The 19,323-nt window shown below is 41.6% G+C and overlaps 1 protein-coding gene across 13 annotated transcripts in view; it reads left to right on the top strand.

The window, feature by feature from the left end:
* The window catches only part of ANK1 (ankyrin 1), a 346,825-nt gene that overhangs the window by 300,415 nt on the left and 27,087 nt on the right, over positions 1 to 19,323 (top strand). For all 13 annotated transcript variants that reach the window (XM_077262199.1, XM_077262204.1, XM_077262207.1 and 10 more), the window contains 3 exons: positions 5,789 to 5,863; positions 10,956 to 11,087; positions 11,869 to 12,045. In XM_077262199.1, the coding sequence (XP_077118314.1) occupies positions 5,789 to 5,863; positions 10,956 to 11,087; positions 11,869 to 12,045 (384 nt within the window). The remainder of the gene's footprint in view (positions 1 to 5,788; positions 5,864 to 10,955; positions 11,088 to 11,868; positions 12,046 to 19,323) is intronic.

Here is a 19,323-nt window from a genome sequence, read left to right as displayed (position 1 = left end):
AGCGGTGGGATATGGGGTAATGAAGGGTTAATGTCACTTTGTTATTGTAAGGTGACATTAAGCCAGATTAATAGTGGAGAGGCGTCAATTATGACACCTATCTATTATTAATCCAATTGTATGAAAGGGTTAAAAAAAACACACACATTATTAAAAATTATTTTAATTAAATAAACACACAGGTTGTTTTAATATTTTATTGCTCTCTCAATCCACCTGAAGACCCTCGCTTGGCAAAATAATAAACCAACAATATACATACCCTCTGATGAACTGTCACGTCCCACGAAGTAAATCCATCTGAAGGGGTTAAATCAATTTACAGGCAGGAGCTGTGCTAAAGCACTCGCTCGTACCTGTAAACCCCGGGTGCTGAAAGGAAAGCTGGGTGATCTGTACTTACATTGAGTCGCGGTGAGGCGCCCTCTGCAGGATGAACTCACATGAACTCGAGCGTGGGAACTTTTCCAAGGCTGCAGTTCATGAGAACATCCAGCAGAGGGCACCTCACCGCGACTCAATGTAAGTACAGATCATCCTGCTTTCCTTTCAGCACCCGGGGTTTACAGGCACGAGCATTAGCACAGCTACTGCCTGTAAATTGATTTAACCCCTTCAGATGGATTTACTTCGTGGGACGTGACAGTTCATCAGAAGGTATGTATATTGTTGGTTTATTATTTTGCCAAGCGAGGGTCTTCAGGTGGATTGAGAGAGCAATGAAATATTAAAACAACCTGTGTGTTTATTTCATTAAAATAATTTTTAAGAATGTGTGTGGTTTTTTTAACCCTTTCATACAATTGGATTAATAATGGATAGGTGTCATAATTGACGCCTCTCCATTATTAATCTGGCTTAATGTCACCTTACAATAGCAAGGTGGCATTAACCCTTCATTACCCCATATCCCACCGCTACACGGAAGTGGGAAGAGAGTGGCCAAGTGCCAGAATAGGCGCATCTTCCAGATGTGCCTTTTCTGGGGTGGCTGGGGGCAGATGTTTGTAGCCAGGGGGGGCCAATAACCATGGACCCTCTCTAGGCTATTAATATCTGCCCTCAGTCACTGGCTTTACCACTCTGGCGGGAGCCCACGCCAATTTTTTCTGCCATTTAACCCTTTATTTTAGCAGCTACAGCACCCAAATTTTGCACATACACACTACTAACAGTAGTGTGGAATCTGCAAAAAAAAAAGGGATATGAGATGGTTTACTGTATGTAAACCATGTCTCATATCATGTCGGGTTTGTGAAGGAGAAATGAAAAGCCGGCAATTGAATTACCGGCTTTTCACATATATCGCGCTGAATTAAATATAAATACAGAATATACAGTAATATGAAAAAGTTTGGGCACCCCTATTAATCTTAAGCGTAATGTTTTATAAAAATTGTTTTTTTTTTTGCAACAGCTATTTCAGTTTCATATATCTAATAACTGTTGGACACAGTAATGTTTCTGCCTTGAAATGAGGTTTATTGTACTAACAGAAAATGTGCAATCTGCATTCAAACAAAATTTGACAGGTGCATAAGTATGGGCACCCTTATCATTTTCTTGTTTTAAATACTCCTACCTACTTTTTCTGACTTACTAAAGCACTTTTTTTGGTTTTGTAACCTCATTGAGCTTTCAACTTCATAGCCAGTTGTATGCAATCATGAGAAAAGCTACTTAAAGTGGCCACTTGCAAGTTGTTCTCCTGTTTGAATCTCCTCCAAAGAGTGGCATCATGGGCTCCTCAAAACAACTGTCAAATGATCTGAAAACAAAGATTATGCAACATAGTTGTTCAGGGGAAGGATACAAAAAGCTGTCTCAGAGGTTTAACCTGTCAATTTCCACTGTAAGGAACATAGTAAGGAAATGGAAGAACACAGGTACAGTTCTTGTTAAGGCCAGAAGTGGCAGGCCAAGAAAAACATCAGAAAGGCAGAGAAGAAGAATGGTGAGATCAGTCAAGGACAATCCTCAGACCACCTCCAGAGAGCTGCAGCATCAACTTGCTGCAGATGGTGTCACTGTGCATCGGTCAACTATACAACGCACTTTGCACAAGGAGAAGCTGTATGGGAGAGTGATGCAAAAGAAGCCGTTTCTGCAAGCACGCCACAAACAGAGTCGGCTGAGGTATGCAAAAGCACATTTGGAGAAGCCAATTTCTTTTTGGAAGAAGCTCCTGTGTTCTCATGAAACCAAGATTGAGTTGTTTGGTAATACAAAAAGGCGTTATGCATGGCGACAAAAAAACACAGTGCGTTGTATAGTTGACCGATTCACAGTGACACCATCTGCAGCAAGTTGATGCTGCAGCTCTCTGGAGATGGTCTGAGGATTGTCCTTGACTGATCTCACCATTCTTCTTCTCTGCCTTTCTGATGTTTTTCTTGGCCTGCCACTTCTGGCCTTAACAAGAACTGTACCTGTGTTCTTCCATTTCCTTACTATGTTCCTCACAGTGGAAATTGACAGGTTAAATCTCTGAGACAGCTTTTTGTATCCTTCTCCTGAACAACTATGTTGAATAATCTTTGTTTTCAGATCATTTGACAGTTGTTTTGAGGAGCCCATGATGCCACTCTTCAGAGGAGATTCAAACAGGAGAACAACTTGCAAGTGGCCACTTTAAGTAGCTTTTCTCATGATTGCATACACCTGGCTATGAAGATCAAAGCTCAATGAGGTTACAAAACCAAAAAAAGTGCTTTAGTAAGTCAGTAAAAAGTAGGTAGGAGTATTTAAAACAAGAAAATGATAAGGGTGCCCATACTTATGCACCTGTCAAATTTTGTTTGAATGCAGATTGCACATTTTCTGTTAGTACAATAAACCTCATTTCAAGGCAGAAACATTACTGTGTCCAACAGTTATTAGATATATGAAACTGAAATAGCTGTTGCAAAAAAAACAATTTTTATAAAACATTAAGCTTAAGATTAATAGGGGTGCCCAAACTTTTTCATATGACTGTATATATATGTGTCTCAATGACATATATATATATATACTGTATATATTTTTTAACGAACATTTGAGCACATAAATCCATTAGATGTCGGTTTTGCAAGCCTGCGAGAAAATATCGCAGTACGGATGCCATACGGATTACATACGGAGGATGCCATGCGCAAAATACGCTGACACACCCTGCCTACGGATGACATACGGATCACTATTTTGGGGACTTTTCTGCGTATTACGGCCGTAAAAAAAGGACTGTATTTTTATACGCTGAGTGTGAGGCCGGCCTTACTCTGTTCTTACACAGTCACTCTGGTCGTACACTATTACTATGTTCTTAGACTTTCACTCTGTTAAGAACAACAAAAGAAGTGAAAAAACACTGGAATTATCAAAAATATCAAGTTTTCTTAACACCAAATGTTAAAAACAACAACTGCATGTAAGCAGAAGATAAATACAGTATGTAAGGGGGATAAAAATAGCACAGGAAAATCACGGGAAAAACGTATAAAAAATGGGTCTTAATGATAATGGTATAAATTCAAATAACATAGAGTTTTAGAGAGATAGCACAGTGGTCCATGTAAATCAGTTTAAAAATAGCAATGGAAGTCCAAAAAAGTAAACAATTGAAATTTACATATAAGAATACCTAACATGAGTCCCTCAAAGCACTATAATTACAAAATGTAAGAATAAGTTACCATATAAATGCCCAGTAGCTCCAACATACGTTTTGTCAGGTGGCTTTCTCAAGGATTCACTCTATTCTTACACCCTTACTCTGTTCTTACACTATCACTCTGTTCTTACACTATTGCTGTGTTTTTACACTCTCTTACTCTGTTTTTAAAATTTCTTTTACTCATCCTTTTACTCTGTTATTACACTATCACTCTGTTCTTACACTCTCTCTTACACTCTTACTGTGTTCTTACAGTTACTCTGTTCTTTCACTCTCTCTTACTCACACTATTACTCTTTTCTTACACTATTACTCTGTTTTTACACTCGTATTCTGTTCTTACACTCTCTCTTACACTCTTACTCTGTTCTCACACTATTACTCTGTTCTTACACTCTTACTCTTTTCTTACACTCTCGCTTACTCACACTCTTGCTCTTTCCTTACACTCTCTCTTACTCTGTTCTCTCACTATTACTCTGCTTACGCTATCACTTCCGTTCTTATACTATCACTCTGTTCTTACACTCTCGCTTACTCACACTCTTACTCTGTTCTCACACTCTTACTCTGTTGTTACACTCTATCTTACACTCTTACTGTGTTCTTACAGTTAATCTGTTCTTACACTCTCTTACTCACACTGTTACTCTTTTCTCACACTATTACTCTTTTCTCACACTATTACTCTTTTCATACACTATTACTCTGTTTTTACACTCGTATTCTGTTCTTACACTCTCTCTTAGGCCGGGATCACACATGCGAGAAACATGTCCGTACCTCGCATGTGAAACCCAAGCTCTGGCCCCGGCACTTGGGAGCGGAGCGTGCAGCTCCATGTGTTCCTATGCGGCCGCACGCTCCGCTCCACAGTGCCGGCGCCAGAGCTTGGGTTTCACATGCGAGGTACGGACGTGTTTCTCGCATGTGTGATCCCGGCCTTACTCACACTCTTACTCTGTTCTTAAACTCTTATTCTGTTCTTACACTATTACTCTTTTCATACACTCTTACTCTGTTCTCACACTATTACTCTGTTCTCACACTCTTATTCTGTTCTTACACTCTCGCTTACTCACACTCTTACTCTTTTCTTACACTCTCTCTTACTCTGTTCTCTCACTATTACTCTGCTTACGCTATCACTTCCGTTCTTATACTATCACTCTGTTCTTACACTCTTTCCTACTCACACTCTTACTCTGTTCTCACACTCTTACTCTGTTCTTATACTATCACTCTGTTCTTACACTCTCTCTTGCTCACACTATTACTCTGTTCTCATACTCTTACTCTGTTCTCACACTATTACTCTGTTCTTACACTCTTACTCTTTTCTTACACTCTCGCTTACTCACTCTTACTCTTTTCTTACACTCTCTCTTACTCTGTTCTCTCACTATTACTCTGCTTACGCCATCACTTCCGTTCTTATACTATCACTCTGTTCTTACACTCTTATTCTGTTCTTACACTCTTGCTTACTCACTCTTACTCTTTTCTTACACTCTCGCTTACTCACACTCTTACTCTTTCCTTACACTCTCTCTTACTCTGTTCTCTCACTATTACTCTGCTTACGCCATCACTTCCGTTCTTATACTATCATTCTGTTCTTACACTCTTATTCTGTTCTTACACTCTTGCTTACTCACTCTTACTCTTTTCTTACACTCTCGCTTACTCACACTCTTGCTCTTTTCTTACACTCTTTACCTTTTCTTACACTCTCGCTTACTCACTCTTACTCTTTTCTTACACTCTCGCTTACTCACACTCTTGCTCTTTTCTTACACTCTTACTCTTTTCTTACACTCTCGCTTACTCACACTCTTACTCTTTCCTTACACTCTCTCTTACTCTGTTCTCTCACTATTACTCTGCTTACGCCATCACTTCCGTTCTTATACTATCACTCTGTTCTTACACTCTTTCCTACTCACACTCTTACTCTGTTCTTACACTCGTACTCTGTTATTACGCTCTCTCTTCCACTTCCACTTTATAACGCATTTTCTCCCCTCTTCTATTTCACATTTTATATGAAATGTACTGCATTCTTCTGCTCGTTTAATCTCTTCTTACTTTTGTGCTCCTCCTATATCACCCCCATTTTCCCTGTCTCCCCAGGCTCTCTCAGTGGCACAGACCGTTTTGACATGAAGATGGCCGTTATATCAGAGCACCTGGGTCTAAGTTGGGCCGGTGAGCTTACACACCAACACTGGAAGACTTATGCCCTTCATGTTAATAATAAGCCATAATATATCATTGTGGAGGCAGCATCTGTTCTCCACATAAACAATTAATCAAGAGACTAAGCATATTGTCACAGTGTCCTTGTCATTGGGCAGAGGAAAAAAACACATCCATATCACTTACTATGTATTCCTATTCAGCATTTTTGTTGTTTTTTTTCCTATTTTTGTGGATGTTTACAGTTGCTATAGCATAGGCATGGCGTCAGAAGTATTTTATAAAATTGGTGGAATCAAACAGCACCCCCTACTGTCCATATGGGGCATTACAAGGCACATTACTATGCTTTATTTACTGCATTACCATCAAGTTGCCATTTTATCAAGATTTTGCTAGCAAAGAATAATAATATACCAGTGTTGCCACATTGCTTTGTTTTCTGTTACGTCATTTACTCATAACCACGTTTTGGTTTCGTGTAATTTTTTGGGACCATTTATGTAGTACCAGTTGCTGTAATCAAATAATTTTCTTTTAGCTTATCACATATGGTTGCTTGCCATCACATATATATGAATCCAGTGATGTTAGATTTTTTTTTTCAGAAGTGCTTGCAGTAATACATTTTTCTGACATCCTGCGGGTGTAGAATGCATGTAGGTATAGGATGAGAGATTCACAATTATAGCATTTTACTTGGATGGAGTTGGTTGTGTGCACCCTGTAAAAATTTTTAGTAAAAAATTAGTTCCTTCTAGTGTGCCCCTTTATGGTGTGTGCAGATGAAGCTTTTTAAAGATGAGAAAAAGATGAGTTTTCAAGTGTCAACCATTTCAAGAAAGGCTCCTTAGTGCATGTCAATATTACTTTTTAAAAAAAACCTCAGGCAAACCTGATAGGTTTTTCAACTAGAAGATGCTTCAGGAAACTTGCATTTTTTTCCCATTACTTTTTTGTTCGATTTTCTGAGCATTTTTTAGACATTTTATTTTCCCCACTGACTTTTTTTTGGATGGTTTTCCCATGATTTTTGTGAAGTCTTTTTTTTACTGTTATTTTCCTGTCGTTTTTCACTCTATTGAATAATGAAGAAACCGCTAGTATTTTTTTAAGCAGAAGTAATACAAAATGCTCTAAAAAAACATTTTCAGCTTTCCCATTGACTTGTACTATAAAGTACAGAGCGTCTTCTGAGCGGAAAGACAAATGGGCATGGTAATTCTTTTAACCGCTTGCCATTTTTGGAAACCTAACGTGATTGAAAGAAGTTTAAAAGCCTGAACATACCGAGAGCAAGATATTTTTACATGCAAATGGATATGATCATTCTTTTTAGCATTTTCTGGTTTTTTCAGGCAGTTGGGGAGGCGGAATCCGCCTGTAACAGATGTCCTGTCCACACATCAAAAAGGGTATGACCTGTGCGTATACCCAAAAGGCTATGTCCTGTGCATATACCCAAAAGGCTATGTCCTGTGCATATACCCAAAAGGCTATGTCCTGTGCATATACCCAAAATGGCATGTCCTGTGCATATACCCAAAAGGGCATGTCCTGTGCGTAAAAAGGCTATGTCCTGTGCATATACCCAAAAGGCTATGTCCTGTGCATATACCCAAAATGGCATGTCCTGTGCATATACCCAAAAGGCTATGTCCTGTGCATATACCCAAAATGGCGTGTCCTGTGCGTAAAAAGGGTATGTCCTGTGCGTAAAAAGGGTATGTCCTGTGCGTAAAAAGGGTATGTCCTGTGCGTATACCCAAAAGAGTATGTCCTGTGCGCATACTCTAGAGAGTACGGAAGGCTAGCACTCGACAAACGTGGAAATGAAGGTGTAAGTGAACGGAACCGATGGTCCTCTCAGTCATAGAACATATAATCACTGCACTCATACGATGGAGATACTTGATTCATGTGAATAGTTTTATTGAGAAAATGTTCGGGTGGAGCGATAAGTACAAAAACGTTTCGGCCAACCCGTGGCCTTGATCACTAAACCGCTGAAACAAATAAGATAAAACATAGTAAATAACTATATACATAGTGTAAACGAAGACAATAATACATATATACATATATACAATTCAGAAAACATGTCAGAGCCGTATGTTGAGAACAAACATATCTTTGGATCATGTGGTATCATACCATCAAAACAAGGTAAGGAGCACAAATCACGGAAAAGGAAAAGGTTTCAGAGAGGCACAATGCATAGATGTTATTAAAGAGACGGTAAAGATCACAGCATACCTTTAGGTAGAAATTCTTTTCTCTAGAGTGTAACTGGTGCTGCTAGGGTATCAGCCAAAATAATAAGGGTAGACAAACCAGGTTGCCAGTAAACAACATTATTTAGTGTATCCACATTTACATTTGCTGTGATCTTTACCGTCTCTTTAATAACATCTATGCATTGTGCCTCTCTGAAACCTTTTCCTTTTCCGTGATTTGTGCTCCTTACCTTGTTTTGATGGTATGATACCACATGATCCATAGATATGTTTGTTCTCAACATACGGCTCTGACATGTTTTCTGAATTGTATATATGTATATATGTATTATTGTCTTCGTTTACACTATGTATATAGTTATTTACTATGTTTTATCTTATTTGTTTCAGCGATTTAGTGATCAAGGCCACGGGTTGGCCGAAACGTTTTTGTGCTTATCGCTCCACCCGAACATTTTCTCAATAAAACTATTCACATGAATCAAGTATCTCTGTGCGCATACTCAACAGCCTATGTCCTGTGCGTATACCCAAAAGGGTATGTCCTGTCCGCATACTCAATAGGGAATTTTCTTTGTGTATACCCAAAAGGGTATGTCCTGTACTTATACCGAAAAGTATATGTCCTGTGTGTATACCCAAAAGGGTATGATCTGTACTCATACTGAAAAGGGTATGTCCTGTGTGTATACCCAAAAGGGTATGTTCTGTACCTATACCGAAAAGGATATGTCCTGTGTGTATACCCAAAAGGGTATGATCTGTACTCATACTGAAAAGGGTATGTCCTGTGTGTATACCCAAAAGGGTATGTTCTGTACTCATACTGAAAAGGGTATGTCCTGTGTGTATACCCAAAAGGGCGTGTCCTGTACCCATACCGAAATGGGTATGTCCTGTGTGTATACCCGAAAGGATATGTCCTGTACACATACTCGAAAGGGTATGTCCTGTGTGCATACTCCAAACTGTATGTCCTGTGTGTATACCAAAAGGGGTCTCAGGACGGGCTCCATCAGGATCCATAGGAAACGCACTAAAACTGCATATGCATTTTTACCTTCAGATTTTCTGCATCTAATGCAATTTTATGGGGAGAATGTGCACATAAATCTCAACGTACCCGCAAGAGAAATTGACATGTTGCAGATTTCAAACACGCAGTTTATGCAAAGTTAAAAAAAATGGGTATGAGATTTCTTTAAATCCCTTCCACTTTCCTGGAAATGTAAGATGCTGCTTTGTTTTGCACGGCCTAAACCTCATTGTAGGAACTTACCCTGAGGTGCAGATCTGTGCCAGTGACATCAGCAATCTTGATGTAACCATGATGACGTCTGGGGCATTGATTTTTTTCTTTTTTTAAGGGGTATGTTCAGGGGTCACTAATAATTGTTAAGGGAGCACCCAAAACACTATTGTTAAGGAGGCACTCAGGAGGCATTATTAATTAAGGGGGCGCACTTTATAAGAGGACAATTGTAGCGGATAAAGGGCACTCAGATTAAGGGGCACAGTTCCTTTATGAGAGACACTCAGGCCATTACTCCTCTTTAAGGGGGCTCTTTATAGGTAGCACTGGGGCATAATACTTTATAAGGGGGCGCACAGATTTTTTCACTAACGAGGCATAACTGGTACATGTGAAGCTAGGCCTTAGCTGGCCCGAATGGATAATCTGTATATACGACAAGTCATTCATGGATCCACCAGCCACAACAGACTTTTGCCTTAAGACTTTTTTTTTTCATCATATTCCTTTCTTGTTCTTTTTATCATGTTTTTTTTACAAATTTTGTTATGACTTTTTATTTTGTTACATTGATATCATAGTTTTTTTGTGTGTTTTAGAAACTAAACCATCTGTCCATGAGGCGTAAATGCTGTTTTTTTCTCAGCTTTTTTTTGTATGGAAAATTCATTACATTTAAGGAGGTCAAAAGTAGCCAGTTTTTGCTCTTATTTTATTCTCACTTCTCCCCTGAGTATTCTGTATTTTATTTTTCTTAAATCCGCCATATTGTCCCAGAGATATGGACTTTATTATTTAGCACTAATCGTTTTGGTGTTTACCAAGGAGGCGTGGCTCGCGGGATTATCTGGGGGCGTGTCTTTTGGCTGCTCTGCATAATTACTCTTTGAGTCACGCCCCCACTATTGGCGCTAAATTAACAGGTCCAATGTCTGGAACCGTATGGCGGGTTTAAGAAAAGCAAAAAGCGACATACTCAGGGGGCGACGTGATAAAGTGACAGCAAAATGGGCCGCATTTGACCCGATGACAGCTCCTTTTTAATAGCTCACGCAAAAGGGATATGATTTGTGATTGAATGATGTGCTTTTGAGTTCGGCCCTAAAAACTGCAATAAAATCTGTAAAAAGAAATGCAATAAACAGAGTGCACATTTTGATGTGGAAACCTGTAAAAAATTTGCAGAAACAATACCCAAGGGTCATAAATCCCCAATACATTTAGGGTACATTTAACCATCATTTTCATTTTTAGTTCATATCTCATCAGAGAAATCTTCATTTTTCTCCTCTCGATTTGATCTTCCACTCTCCATTCAGGGGTAAAATTTGTATTCAGTGAAGACAGATTTTCACATTACTGAGATAAGCGATCACAGTTGGTGCTTATAAGGTTTTATGGAGAAGGGAGATGCTAGAGGTCGACAGAGACATTCCGCTGCAAGTTCTCTTTAAATATCAATTCTCCATAGAACTTCATGGGCACCAGCTGTCGTCTCCTACACTTCCGTCATTATCGGTTTCTATAGATCATGTTGGATGTTACACAATGACCAGTGCATTATAAAGTATTACGGTACTCTGTGGTGACGGTGGATGTGTCCTGTTCGCAGAGCTGGCGCGGGAGCTGCAGTTTGAGATGGACGACATCAATAGGATTAGAGTGGAGAATCCAAATTCACTACTGGAGCAGAGCGCGGCGTTACTGCACCTCTGGGCATCGCGGCAAGGTTCCAACGCAAAGCGTACGTATGCACCGAACGGTGGTGGGCCGATGTTGGCATTTGCCAGCTGACAACTATTATCACACACAGGACAGGTCTAATAGGTAATTTGTCTATAACCCTTTAAATACTCCCCAACTTCTGGTGGCCCTTACTTACCTTGATTTACCAATGTCATAATGTCACATTTTGGGCCTATTACAACCTTACAATTAAGGTTTTATCACTAGGTCATTATCATGGCTGTGGCTATCTGTCTCATGAGCACTGGTCCGACTCCGCCCCTCCTGTGATAAGCAGCTCATTGTCTATGGACTATGTACATACAGAGCCTGGTGTGGGCGGGGTTAGCTTTCTCAGCTCTGCTTCATGCAAAATCTAAAAACTCTGATTGTGTCAGAACCACTGCACCCAGTAATCTAAGTAATACATTGTTGGAATCAGGGAATATTTGCCTACATCATGCTGCTCTCAAATGAGGTATCAAAATCCTGCTGACGGATTCCCTTTAAGCGGTCGGACAGACCCGACATACAGTTGGCACCTTGTATCAACAGCCTGGATTGGAGAAAACTCCAAGTACAAGACTAAACTACTTAGATGCCGTGGTTAATATCAAGCGCAGCATCTAAGGGGTGTGAATGAGGAACCATAACTCCTTCAGCATGCCAACTTCAAGCGTAGGGTGCTAGTGGGTTGTTTTGGACTAAACAAAGGTTCCCAGGTCTCCCATCGTTGTATTTCTGCAAAATTCACTGTAATACAGAGTAATGCAGTCCGTTACTTTTTATTATTATTGCAGTGGAAGACCTGTACACAGCCCTGCGAAACATAGACCGCAATGAGATCGTCACTATGCTGGAAGGATCTGGTGGGCGTCAGAGCAGAAGCCTGAAGGGAGATCACCGGTATACCAACAGTGACGGATCCATATCCCCCTCTCAGAGGAACGGAACAGTCCCATGGGGGTCCTCACCAGGTAAGGGGCAAAGCATGTGATAAGACTTACTGTATGACGGCCGTTTCTCCATGAACCTGGCGGATTTGTGTAATTAGCCTGGACAGCTTGTTTTATTAATTAGCACAGTGGTGGGCGACGGGCAGCCGGGAAGCACATGTGTTTCTCGGGTGTCCACCCTGCGGCACCTGGCCTCCCTCTTCCTTCTTTTGTCTACTTTCTGTAAATTGTACCATATCTTATAACTCCCATAGTCTGTTTTTATTGAATACACATAATTCACATAAAAAAACAATTCTGGGGCATCTTTTTTCACACTTGTATATTGTGCCATCCCTCTGGTATTCCTCCTGGAAATATAGGATTAAATTGACAAATGGGTGTTACCATTCCCCTTCTCAGTAGGGTGTGTCCTACACAGTCTGACACTAAGCAGTGATTGGATATTGTCAGACTCTGTAGGGACACATCCATAATGGGTAACACCCATTTCCAAGAGGAATAACAGAGGGGTGTCAGAGTTTGATTTAAAAAAAAAAAAAGATCCTTCAGAAGTGGGGAATACAAAAATTTACTGAAGAAGAGTGAACAGGTTTTTCCTACTGTATACATTTATGGTAAGACTATAATGCAGAGAGAGCACTTACTGGTAGAAGCACAATATTGTACTTAACCTGTGGACCGCAAAGGCTTTACTGGAGCCGCCCATAATGTGCTAGGTTGACTTGCATGTGTTAAGAAGGAGGGCTTTGGTGCACCCTTGGTGCAGACATGGGGCTCAGTGTACCTTGGTGTGGCCATGGGCTCAGTATACCCTTGGTGTGGCCATGGGCTCAGTGTACCCTTGGTGTGGCCATGGGCTCAGTATACCCTTGGTGTGGCCATGACTCAGTGTACCCTTGGTGTGGCCATGGGCTCAGTATACCCTTGGTGTGGCCATGGGCTCAGTATACCCTTGGTATGGCCATGACTCAGTGTACCCATGGTGTGGCCATGGGCTCAGTGTACCCTTGGTGTGGCCATGAACTCAGTGTACCCTTGGTGCAGACAAAGGGCTCAGTGTACCTGTCGTGTAGCCAAGAACTCAGTGTAGCCATTGTGTAGCCAAGAGTTCAGTGCACCCTTGGTGTAGCCAAGGGCTCAGTGCATTTTTCCACCCTCTTAATTACCATTGTCTGCTACTTCCCTTAGGGTGATTGACAGTACCTATTTGTAGTACAGTCTGATCTAAAATCCCAAGCTCTGTACATACTGACACTGAAGGAGCCGAGAGCACACAGTGTTTGGACTCAATCAGACGTTCAATTTTTTTCCATGTATGAGAAAACAGAGGATTATTTTGAGCCCAGTTTGATATGCGTGTGGTTCAAGTGTCATTTGTTTTTCTTGGATGTCATCCGTGTGTGGTTCAATTTTTTTCACAGACCCATTGATCAAAATTGGACACGTAATGTGTTGTGAACTCTGTTTTCAGGCTCCCTCTTGTGGTCACTGGTGGTATGGTGTGACTTTTGCTTTGGGCTCCCCCTGGTGGCTTTGTTTGTTATCCTGCTGGTCTCTGGCTATCAGCTGGTTTGTTATCCTCTGGGAGGTTCCTATATAGCTCTGTTTCACTTCCACTTGTTGCCAGCTGTCGATGTAATCAGTGCTTCTCAGATTCCTTCGGACTACCTTGCTCCCAGTCCATCCAGGACAAGCTAAGTTTTGTTTGCTCATTTTTTGATCAGCAGTGTTTATCATGTTTTCTTGTCCAGCTTGCTAAAATGTGATTCCCTCGCTTGCTGGTTGCTCTAGTGGACTGAGTTTCTCCCCACACACCGTTAGTTGGTGCGTGGGTTATTGAAATCTCAGGATGGATATTTTGTAAGGGTTTTTTATTGATCGCATAGACCCCTGCTCTATTTTCTGCTTTCTAGTACTAGTGGGCCTCTTTTGCTGAATCTGATTTCATCCCTATGTATGTGCCTTCTTCTTACTTCACCGTTAATATTTGTTGGGGGCTTCTATATCTTTGGGGATTATTTCTCTGGAGGCAAGCGAGGTCTTTCTTTCTCTTTAGGGGTAGCTAGTTCCTCAGGCTGGCTCGAGACGTCTAGGAATTTTTTAGGCACGTTCACCGGCTACCTCTAGTTGTGTTGGATAGGTTCAGATTTGCGATCAGTCCAGTTACCATCTCCCTAGAGCTTGTCCTAAGTTTATTCACTTGCTGGTCTATTTGTGATCCTCAGCCACTAAGGATCATAACAGTACAGCCGGCCAACAAAGTGTTAACTGCATGGCAGAAACAGGAGAAAAGAAGCCTTGAGAAATTTTTTTTTTTTTGTTTTGTTTTGTTGTTGCCGTGTGTCTAGCTGCTGTGGCTAGCTTCTCTCCTCCTCTTAATCTTGGTGTGGCTCTGAGTTCAGCTGCTGACATGGATGTCCAGAGCTTGGCTTCCAGTCTGGATCATCTTGCTGCTAGGGTTCAAAGTATTCAGGATTTTGTTGTTCACAGTCCTATGTCAGAGCCTAGAATACCTATTCCGGAGTTGTTTTCTGGAGATAGATCTAGGTTCCTGAATTTTAAGAACAATTGTAAATTGTTTCTTTCTTTGAAACCTCGATCCTCTGGTGATGCCGTTCAGCAAGTTAAGATTATCATTTCCTTTTTGCGCGGTGACCCTCAAGATTGGGCCTTCGCATTGGCGCCAGGGGATCCTGCATTGCTTAGTGTAGATGCGTTTTTTCTGGCCCTTGGATTGCTCTATGAGGAACCTAATCTTGAGAACCAGGCTGAAAAAGCGCTATTGGCCCTCTGGCAGGGGCAAGATGAAGCAGAGGTGTACTGCAGAAATTTCGGAAATGGTCGGTGCTTACTCAGTGGAATGAGTGTGCCCTGGCTGCAAATTTCAGAGAAGGTCTTTCTGAGGCCATTAAGAATGTCATGGTGGGGTTCCCTACGCCTGCAGGTCTGAATGAGTCAATGACTCTGGCCATTCAGATTTATCGGCGTTTGCGGGAGCGCAAACCTGTGCACCATTTGGCGGTGTCTTCTGAACAGACACCTGAATCTATGCAATGTGACAGAATTCTGACCAGAAGTGAACGGAAAAATTATAGACGGCAAAATGGGTTGTGCTTTTACTGTGGTGACTCAGCTCATGTTATCTCAGCATGCTCTAAGCGCAAAAAAAAGGTTGCATCAGATTTGGAATCATGTGGTGGACAATTTGAAGCTGTCACAAGAGAAGGCTCAGCTCTTTGCCAACTGCCGTCGCTGTGTGGATCCCCGACTTCGCGTTGGGGACTTGGTGTGGTTGTCTTCTCGCTTCGTTCCTATGAAGGTCTCCTCTCCTAAGTTCAAGCCTCGGTTTATCGGTCCTTATAAGATTCTGGAAGTCCTTGGCCCTGTGTCATTTCGTCTGGACCTCCCAGCATCGTTTGCTATTCATAATGTGTTCCATCGCTCGTTGTTGCGGAGGTATGTGGTGCCTGTGGTTCCTCCGGTTGAGCCTCCTGCCCCGGTGCTGGTTGAGGGAGAATTGGAATACGTGGTGGAGAAGATCTTGGATTCTCGTATTTCTAGACGGAGACTCCAGTATTTGGTTAAGTGGAAGGGCTATGGTCAGGAGGATAATTCTTGGGTTGTCGCCTCTGATGTTCATGCGGCCGATTTGGTTCGTGCCTTCCATGTGGCTCATCCTGATCGCCCTGGGGGTTTTCATGAGGGTTCGGTGACCCCTCCTTAAGGGGGGGGTACTGTTGTGAACTCTGTTTTCAGGCTCCCTCTTGTGGTCACTGGTGGTATGGTGTGACTTTTGCTTTGGGCTCCCCCTGGAGCCTTTGTTTGTTATCCTGCTGGTCTCTGGCTATCAGCTGGTTCGTTATCCTCTGGGAGGTTCCTATATAGCTCTGTTTCACTTCCACTTGTTGCCGGCTGTCGATGTAATCAGTGCTTCTCAGATTCCTTCGGACTACCTTGCTCCCAGTCCATCCAGGACAAGCTAAGTTTTGTTTGCTCATTTTTTGATCAGCAGTGTTTATCATGTTTTCTTGTCCAGCTTGCTAAAATGTGATTCCCTCGCTTGCTGGTTGCTCTAGTGGACTGAGTTTCTCCCCACACACCGTTAGTTGGTGCGTGGGTTCTTGAAATCTCAGGATGGATATTTTGTAAGGGTTTTTTATTGATCGCATAGACCCCTGCTCTATTTTCTGCTTTCTAGTACTAGTGGGCCTCTTTTGCTGAATCTGATTTCATCCCTATGTATGTGCCTTCTTCTTACTTCACCGTTAATATTTGTTGGGGGCTTCTATATCTTTGGGGATTATTTCTCTGGAGGCAAGCGAGGTCTTTCTTTCTCTTTAGGGGTAGCTAGTTCCTCAGGCTGGCTCAAGACTTCTAGGAATTTTTTAGGCACGTTCACCGGCTACCTCTAGTTGTGTTGGATAGGTTCAGATTTGCGATCAGTCCAGTTACCATCTCCCTAGAGCTTGTTCTAAGTTTATTCACTTGCTGGTCTATTTGTGATCCTCAGCCACTAAGGATCATAACAGTAATGTATCGAGCGGCCATTATACACATGACTGAGAAGAGAACTCGGCCCTTGCACACACTGACACTGTGTATGCTGTCTCTTGGCTCCTGCAGTGTCAGTGTGTGCAGAGCTGGATATTTTAATAGCGAAGTGCTCCAAATTGAGCCCTGTCCATCACAATAAGGGGAGGGATGGACCATGATAGTTGGCCACACCAAGGGTGCACCGAAGACTCCTCATTTACATGTGTAATAAACCTGCTCTTATACAAAGCAAAATTACTATAATCTACAGTACCTGTATGATTTTTATAGCGGTTATGTCTCCCATATAAATGTCTCAATAGTTCAATTTCAGTTTTGGGGGCGACAGACTCCCTTTAAAGGTGCCCTTATATAGAGGTGGGTTCCTGCTAACTTGCAGCCATGACAAGTTTTCATATAGTAAAAGGTATGTGTGCTGTAAAAGACGTGAGGAGCATTGGAACAAAGGATCATGCACGTTGGATTTTGCTTACTTTAGATTTTTATGTAATAATCCAAGGACGGTAATTACTACGGTATCATCCCTCACGTGGGCACAGAATGCATGGCGTCAGCACTAACACCTGTATCAGAGATGCATTCACCCAAATGTCTCCATTTCACAGTAAGGCCAGGTTCACGCATCCTGTGAACCCAACCTTAGGGCTATACTGACCACGGGAGCTTGGCTTCCTGCCTCCTCGTATAACCCATGATCGGTGTGATCCATGTCTGTCCCATCGTCTCATCCTTCCCACCCCTGAAGGAATACTGTGGCGCTGGAGTCTATGTGTGTGTACGTCTCACCCTTTCTCTCTCCTTTCTCTCACTTCTTTTCTGAGCCTCTTCGTTCACCTCTGACCTCCTCATGCTTCTGTTCTTCCTCTTTCAGTCAGGACCAGGTGCCCCTCCATCCTCAATCCCACCCTAAACCTGAGGGATGTATGTATTTCTGTGGCCTTTAATCAGTCACAATCTCTGTGTATCAATATACTACGCATGTTCCATGTACATATTTCTTTCCTTTGTACAATATTAGAAATCATGGCTGCTTTCTTCCAAAAACAGTGCCACACGTGCCTGAAGGCTGTAGGTGGTATTGTGGCTCAATGGATCTCAGCTGCAATACCAGGCACAACCCATGTACAGGTATGGCGCTGTTTCTGGAAGATAGCAGTCATGTTTTTCTAATTCAGTGCAACCCCTTTAATGGATATGTTTTATTGTATTAGACTATTAGATACATCAAGCTGCAAACTTCTTTTTAGATTTCTTCTTATGCTTTGGACCTGTGAAGTGGATCTTTCGTCAGATTTCACAATATAAACTTCATGCTTTATTATTTACAGCTTTTAGACCTGATGAGACTGGTGTACTCACTTTGATAATACATGTCAGAAAGACTTCATAATCTTTTGTGAAAGTTAAACTCCGCTCCACCCACCTAGTCTGATTGACAGCTCCTTATAGTTCCTCCTCCCCATAATCTCTGTGCACCTAGCCTTATTAAAAATCTCCTCACTGCTCCTCCTTCTTGTTACTGCTTAATCTCTGCCTACCTAGAGTGATTGATACCTCCTCAGTGTTCCTGCTCCCTGCTACTGCTGAATCTCTGTCCACCTAGAGTGATTGATACCTCCTCAGTGTTCTTCCTCCCTGCTACTGCTGAATCTCTGTCCACCTAGAGTGATTGATACCTCCTCAGTGTTCTTCCTCCCTGCTACTGCTGAATCTCTGTCCACGTAGCCTAATTGATACCTCCTCAGTGTTCCTCCTCCCTGCTACTGCTGAATCTCTGTCCACCTAGAGTGATTGATACCTCCTCAGTGTTCCTCCTCCCTGCTACTGCTGAATCTCTGCCTACCTAGCCTGATTGATACCTCCTCAGTGTTCTTCCACTCTGCTACTGCTGAATCTCTGCCAACCTTACCCGACTTACAGCTCCTCGCTTCTACTTTCTAAAACTGCTCAGTACAAGCTGCAGCTGTCAGTCTGGCTGAGTGTAGAGTAATTGAATATACTATATTCAATATATACTTACAGCCATTCTGACTGGTATTCCAAGTAAGTACACCAGTCCTTAAGGTCTAAAAGATTAGAGTAATAAAGTTATGTATGAAGTTTATATTATGAAATTTGGTGGCGTATCCACTTTAATGGGGTTGTCCACATTTTGGGACTTCTTTTTTTACTTAAATGCATATATTTGGAATTTAAACATATTTTTTGCAATTGGGATTCATTAAAAATGTTGCACTGTTTGGCTTTAAAAGGTTCCTTGTTTCCCTGCAACTTCAACTTTGATGTGGTTTGTGGGCATAAATCAGCTTGGTGGAGGTCAGAAAAAAAGACAGATAAAAGAATAATAAACTCTCCTGCCAGACCATCAAAATGAGCTCACTGATGGATTCTCTTTTAACTCATTCTGCAGCCAGAAATAAACAGTACAACACTTAGGCTGCCGTCACACTATCAGTATTTGGTCAGTATTTTACATCAGTATTTGTAAGCCAAAACCAGGAGTGGGTGATAAATACAGAAGTGGTGCATATGTTTCTATTATACTTTTCCTCTTATTGTTCCACTCCTGGTTTTGGCTTACAGATACTGATGGAAAATACTGAGCAAATACTGATAGTGTGACAGCAGCCTTAAGCTGTAAAAAGCAAATGATTAAAAAGATTTTTTTAATAAAAACCAATTGCAAAAATATCTGCTCATGCATGCATTTAAGTAAAAAAAAGTCCCCAAAGATGGACAACA

Source organism: Ranitomeya variabilis, chromosome 5 (genome assembly GCF_051348905.1).
Source record: "Ranitomeya variabilis isolate aRanVar5 chromosome 5, aRanVar5.hap1, whole genome shotgun sequence".
NCBI classification, from domain to species: domain Eukaryota; kingdom Metazoa; phylum Chordata; class Amphibia; order Anura; family Dendrobatidae; genus Ranitomeya; species Ranitomeya variabilis.
The sequence above is the reverse complement of the archived record's forward strand: the minus strand, read 5'-3'. Positions and strand labels throughout refer to the sequence as shown.